At 36.8% G+C, this 7,326-nt stretch overlaps 1 protein-coding gene across 1 annotated transcript; it reads left to right on the top strand.

Annotated features, from left to right (window-relative positions):
• The first annotated feature begins 405 nt into the window (after nt 1-405).
• Nucleotides 406-1,740, top strand: LOC141393241 (juvenile hormone acid O-methyltransferase-like). The gene is made up of 3 exons (XM_073966218.1): nt 406-933; nt 999-1,285; nt 1,428-1,740. The coding sequence occupies exons 1-3, from the start codon at nt 557-559 to the stop codon at nt 1,646-1,648; spliced, it is 885 nt and encodes a 294-aa protein (XP_073822319.1). The 5' UTR covers nt 406-556; the 3' UTR covers nt 1,649-1,740.
• The last annotated feature ends 5,586 nt before the right edge of the window (nt 1,741-7,326 follow it).

The following is a 7,326-nucleotide window of genomic DNA, read 5'->3' as shown; positions in this document are numbered from 1 at the left end:
CGAATTTTCCAGAATTTTCTTTCCAATTCGGACCAAATTCTGTCAGAAAATCAAATTTTTTCTCTGAATTTTTCAAGAATGAACTTCCGAATTCGTCGCTAAACTCTAATATTTTTTTAAGAATCTCCTTAGAAAATTCTTTCCGAATTCGGTGACAAGGTCTCTACAACTTTCGTACCGAATTCGACATCAGAATCGGGAATTTTTTTGAGAAATTCTGTACGATTTTGAAACCGAATTCAGAAAAAAATGTTAGCTGGGTAGCAATGTTTGTATGAGTGACAAAAAACCCATTTGATGTTTACAGTTTGTGTTTGTTCTGGTACACTGTGAGAATACAGATGTAAACTTTACAATAATTAATATAAATTCCACCGCTGCAAACAGTTGGCTGTCAGATCGCCACAAAGTGTTGGCAGGAAAATATTTGTGGTTCGGAAACTGCTAAAATAATTTACGAGTCAAATTTGTTTTATTCGAGATCGATAATTAAGTAAAGTCAGCAATTACAAAATCGGAGGTGTCAGATCGTAATAAAAGAGATCAAAAGAGAAAAATGAATAAACCACAATTGTATCAAACATCAAATGGGCCTCTAAAAGAGGATTCGGAGCAACAAATAACAAAAATTGCCAAGCGGTTGTTGCAATTTCGTCCAGAGGGTGGTGATACTTTCATAGATATCGGTTGTGGTCCTGGTGATGTTTCTATAAACTACATTTATCCATTGATGCCTGAGAATTTTGGAAAACTTGTATTCACCGATGTATCGTTGGAAATGTTGGATTTCTTCAAAAACACCTATCAAATTCCAAATAAATGTGAATTGAAACTATTGGATATTGCCACAAAAACCCAATTACCAAGTGATTTAGTGGGTCAATTTGATCATGTAATATCAGCTTTGCTATTACATTGGGTGCCGGATAACAGGTATGCATATAATGGCCTTAAAACAATAAAATATTTGTTTAAACATTTTATTCTTTTCTATACAGAACTGCATTGCGAAACATGTTTAAATTGCTGCGTCCCTCCGGCGGTGATTGTATTTTGACTTTCTTTAGTTACCACAATGTTTTCGAAACCAACAAAATTATGAGCTCTAATCCCAAATGGTCTCAGTACATGACAGTTGATGTCGATCGTTTTGTAGCACCTTTACAATACAGCCCCAATCCAAAAGAAGAATTTAAACAAATGATGGAGGAGACAGGGTTTTCGAACATTAGCATTGATATAAAACATGGCATTTATCGTTATGATAATTTAGAGGTTTTTAAAGGTAAACACAAATATGTGCTGTTTTTTTCCATTATTTAAATAAGAATTAAGAAGAAACAACTGTAAACGTTTAATGACCCTGAAAAGTCAACAAGTTTTCACTTTCTTTTGTTTTTGTTTTTATTTTTGTTTTCTTTTTTCAGAGAGTATAATACCCGTATGCGGAATTTTCGATTGTATACCAAAATCGCGTCATTTGGAATTCATTGATGATTATTGCAAAGTCATGACTGAAACAGCTGCCAAAAAGCGCGGTATTTCGCTACAGGAGGCGCTGCTTACAATGGCCGCAGATATGATAGTGGTGTATGCTCAAAAATTACCTTCGCAGGCTATTGCTTACAATGAAATAAATAATAACTAATTAGATTTTAGACATTTATGTATTTATATAAAAACAAATGTTAAAAACAAGTATGAAACTATCTGTCAGCTGTGCAGAGGGAAATATATCAATATATCAATCACAAAAGAAACAAGTAAGAACGGCGTTAAGTTCGGCCGGGCCGAACTTGTTATACCCTCCACCACAAGTTGTATTGAAAATGGAATAAGTAGTTTCCTTTCGGGTATGAAGAAGACTAACCCCCAGTTTTTGTAACTTATTTTTGTTCGTTCGTCTACATTCGTAATAATTTAAGCATTCATAGCTCAGCCCCCAGATGACATACGCATCTAATTTTTCGTATACCCATTCCATATATCGTTAAGGATTCCTCATTTAAAAATCAGAGCTCTACATTTGCGCTAAAGCGAGTAAATCGATCTACAAAATTTGACAATTCGTGTGAGAAGAATAAAAGTTTTTACAAAAACTGGGGGTTAGTCCATATTTACATTAGCCAATTGTGACAACTGTCAGTTTGTCGATGAGAGAGGTAAGAGAATGTGGCTAAAACTTAAAAAATGCCGAAAATCAAAAAGTACGCTTCTATGGGGATATAGGAAGACGTGGACCTATACTGATAATACTCTTCTGGAATATTTTATAACTCTTGGAAGACGAAATAACGACGAAATAACTGTACGAAAAATCGGGAGGTACCTTTCCATGGGGGCTATATGAAGGCGTGGACCTATACCGAAAAATTTAAGGGAGAAGTTTTAGTACCCCCTACAAAGTCTAAATACCAAATTTCAGCCATTTCGGTGGAATATTGAGGCCACAACGTTCAAAATACCGAAAATCGGGAGGTACCGTTCTATGGGGGCTATATGAAGGCATGGACCGATACCGACAAAGTTCTGGGGAAAGTTTTATACCACCAAAATAGACTAAGTACCAAATTTCAGCCATTTCGGTGTGATAATGAAGCTAAAACCTTCTAAATACCGAAAATCGGGAGGTACCGCTCTATGGGGGCTATATGAAGGCGTGGACCGATAGCGACAAAGTTCTGGGTGAAAGTTTTATACCACCAACGTAGACTGCGTACCAAATTTCAGCCATTTCGGTGTGATAATGAAGCTAAAACCTTCAAAATACCGAAAATCGGGAGGTATCGCTCTATGGGGGCTATATGAAGGCGTAGACCGATACCGACAAAGTTCTGGGGGAAAGTTGTATACCACCAACGTAGACTAAGTACCAAATTTCAGCCATTTCGGTGGAATATTGAGGCCACAACGTTCAAAATACCGAAAATCGGGACGTACCGTTCTATGGGGGCTATATGAAGGCATGGACCGATACCGACAAAGTTCTGGGGGAAAGTTTTATACCACCAAAGTAGACTAAGTACCAAATTTCAGCCATTTCGGTGTGATAATGAAGATAAAACCTTCTAAATACCGAAACTCGGGAGGTATTGTTCTATGGGGGCTATATGAAGGTGTGGACCGTTAACGACAAAATTCTGGGGGAAAGTTTTATACCCCTAAAGAAGACTAAGTGCCAAGTTTAAGCCATTTCGGTAGGATAATGAAGCTAAAACCTTAAAAATACCGAAAATCGGGAGGTACCGTTCTATGGGGGCTATATGAAGGTGTGGACCGATACCGACAAAATTCTGGGGAAAGTTTTATACCCCTAAAGAAGTCTACGTACCAAATTTCAGCCATTTTGGTAGGATAATGAAGCTAAAACCTTAAAAATACCGAAAATCGGGAGGTACCGTCCTATGGGGGCTATATCAAAACGTGGACCGATATATCCCATTTTCAATACCAACCATCCTGCAAGTAATAAAAACTTCTGTACTAAATTTTGACTCTCTATCTTTAAAATTGCGAGCTGTATCTTGATTTCAACAGACAGACAGACGGACGGACGGACGGACAGACGGACATGGTCAAATCGACATAGAATTTTATGCTGATCAATAATATATATACTTTATAGGGTCTCCGACGAATATTTCGATGTGTTACAAACGGAATGACAAATTTAATTATACCCTCCATATTATGGTGGAGGGTATAAAAACAACAACAACAAAACCAAACACAATAATTATGCCGTATATAAAATATTTTTATTTTGAATCAAGAGTTTGCTTTAAAATATGTATGTACCGCAATGTGGGGCTATACCAATTCATTGACATATACCAAACATTTTTAGTAACCAAATTTCTTCATAAAGGACTCGAAATATTTAATTACGTTAAACTAAGTTTGAAAGAAATTGTTGGAACAAGTTTAAGAGTTATCTTGCACAATAGCCATTTTAGTATGTGCCGGGAGGGTTTTGGTGCTTGGACCATTATTTCAGGAAGTATTGACTTACTCCGCAAAAAGATTGTACCGTTGAAAATGAGGCCGCTAGAACAACCTACTAAAAAAAGATTCAAAACGATGAGAGAGGAGCTCTTAAACTTAAACTTTTTCAAATTTTGTGTGCAAGGTACCCCAAGTAGTGGACCGATATAGCCCATATTCCAATCTGATACATGACTGGAAAAAATAATATAATGGGCAAAGTCTGCACCAATCAGAAACTCCTGCGAGAATAATCTTGCGGATTTGCCATTTTGGTTGGTGCTGTCAGGGTTTCTTGGAATACTAAGGCCAATATCTCAGAAAGTATAGACTTGCACAAGAAAAAATTTTACCTTCATAAAGGGAGTTGCAAGGACAACCTGCTGAAAAAATTCAAGACGATCCGAGAGGAGCTCTTAATATCCGAATTTTATTTGGGAGGTACCCGAAGGAGTGACCCAATACAATCCATATTCCAACCTGATACATGACTGGATGAAATAATACGATGTGCAAAACCTGCACCAATCAGAAAGTCCCTGCGAGAATTATCTTTCGGATTTGACATTCTGGGTGGTGCTGTCAGGGTTTTTTGGAGCTTTTAGGCCAATATCTCAGGAAGTATGGACTTGCGCAAGAAAAAAAAATGTACCATCGTAAAGGGAGCCGCAAGGAAAACTTACTGAAAATTTCAAATTTCAAAACGTTCCGAGAGGAGCTTTTAACTTCACATTATCCAAGTTTTGTGTGGGAGGTACCCGAAGGAGTGGACCAATACAATCCATATGCCAACCTGATACATGATTGGATGAAATAATACGTTGAATAAAGTCTGCACCAATCAGAAACTCTCTGCGAGAATTATCTTGCGGATTTGCCATTTTGATTGGTGGTGTCAGGGCTTTTTTGGAGCTTTTAGGCCAATATCTCACGAAGTATGGATTTGTGCAAGAAAAAAATTGTACCATCGTAAAGGGAGCCGCAACGAAAACTTATTGAACAAATTTAAAAACGTTCCGAGAGGAGATTTTGACTTCACATTATCCGAGTTTTGTGTGGGAGGTACCCGAAGGAGTGGACCAATACAATCCATATTCCAACCTGATACATGATTGGATGAAATAATACGTTGAATAAAGTCTGCACCAATCAGAAACTCTCTGCGAGAATTATCTTGCGGATTTGCCATTTTGATTGGTGCTGTCAGGGCTTTTTTTGGAGCTTTTAGGCCAATATCTCAGGAAGTATGGAAATGCGCAAGACAAAAATTTTACCTTCGTAAAGGGAGCCGCAAGGAAAACTTACTGATACAAATTTCAAAACGATCCGAGAGGAGCTCTTAAACTGCACTTTATTCGATTTTTTTTGTGTGGGAGGTACCCGAAGTAGGGGACCGATACAATCCATAATCCAACCTGATACATGATTGGATGAAATAATACGATGAACAAAGCCCGCACCAATCAGAAACTCTCTGCGAGAATGATCTTGCGGATTTGTCATTTTGGGTGGTGCTGTCAGGGTTTTTTTTGGAGCTTTTAGGCCAATATCTCAGGAAGTATGGCAAGAAAAAAAATGTACCATCGTAAAGGGAGCCGCTAGGACAACTTACTGAAAAAAATTGCAAAACCATCCGAGAGGAGCTCTTAAACTTCACTTTATCCGATATAGTTAATATTCGAACCCAATCTATATCTGGAAGGAATAATACGATGTGCAAAGTTTTGACCAAATCGATTGCTCCCTTCGAGAGTTATCGTTCAGACCATTTTACAGAAAAATTGTGAACTTTTGTGGGGGAGGTACCAGAAGGAGTGGAACGATATGGTCCATCTTCGAACTTAAACTATGTTTCGACAAAATTGATCTGTTCGAGAGTTATTGTGCGCACCAGCCCGCCAGACAGACAGACATTTTTCGTATCAAAGTGTTTATACCCTTTCTAGCCTAAAGGCTGAGGGCATAAAAATTGAAAAGTGTGACGTGCGCCAACCTATTTTGCATCATAATAAAGGTGGATAAAGGTATTTACCTCCTCCATTGACGGGCTTTCCTTTTAGAATACGACTACTAAAAGCGGAGATATTCGCATACTCGTAAAAATGAAACTTTGATTTTTTGCCCACAAAAGTTTTTTGCCTCAAATTGGAGCGCTATTAACCACCAACATTTCTTGGTGATCCGACTATTGCTATATATCCGTTGTTTGGCCACCTACGCCAACCTACTTTGCATCTTTGCACTGTGGGGTAAACGTCAGGGTTTGAGGCAACAAATTATAGCGGCAAGTTAGACCTTCAAAATTTCGTGCAGTTGTTTATAATCGGCCTAGAAACGAATCTGCCAAATTCATATGTAGACATAGCTCCCATATATATGTTCGCCCGTTTTCAAGTAATTGATGAACCAAACACGCAAGTAATGATAGACCTATCATTACCAAAGTCCTAATTATCATAATCCTAAAATTATCAAAATTGATTACAAGAAATCAATATCATTCCTTCTCTCCATTCTTATTTACATAATTAATATATTGCATTACATTCATAATGTTCATTGTACCATTTATCGTATCCCTATCTATCTATAAATTACTTATATTACTCAATATTGTAATATTAATACTTTATATAATTCTTCATATCGACTTATTTGAATTTACTGTTATTCATAATTTTCATTTCCTGTTCAACACATATTTCATATTTTGTTACTCTGAAATTGTCTTTTAAATAAATAAGTCCCAATTTACATTAGGCGAGTTTACTTGCGGCAATTGTCAGTTTGTAGGTGAGAGAGGGTGCTGAGAGGCAAAGGGTTGCCATATGCCTCACCTCTCTCTCCTACAAAATGACAATTGTCGCAAGTAAACTCGCCCAATGTAAATTGGGACTAAGTTCATGATTCTGAAAATATATTTTAAAAATATTCAATTTAAATAAGTTATCAAAAAACTATTTATAAATCCATTTTAATCTGGATAAATAAGCGGTTTACATTACTCGCAATTAATATAAAATTTAGACAATGTTACCGATCAATCTGACTATAAATAAATTTACTAAGTTATATTGAAATCAGTTCACAATTGGATATAGCTCCCATATACGAGGGCAGTTCGGAAACTTCTTAGCCTAGCACAAAAAGCGCGGCATAAACAGAAAAAAGTTAAGTGTTTTGGAAACTTCCATCTCTGTTATGAATACATGTTAAATTTTGTTTCGATCTGGCAACTCCTTCATATAGAAACAGGTGTTCAAAAAAGACAACGGAAAAATTAGAAATGCGTGCTGTCATTAAATATTTACACAAAAAAGGTTTATCGGGACAAGAAATTCA

Source organism: Musca autumnalis, unplaced genomic scaffold (genome assembly GCF_047663935.1).
Source record: "Musca autumnalis isolate F117 unplaced genomic scaffold, ASM4766393v1 scaffold_2, whole genome shotgun sequence".
NCBI lineage: Eukaryota > Metazoa > Arthropoda > Insecta > Diptera > Muscidae > Musca > Musca autumnalis.
Note: the sequence above shows the minus strand (reverse complement) of the source record. Positions and strands in the feature narration are given on the sequence as shown.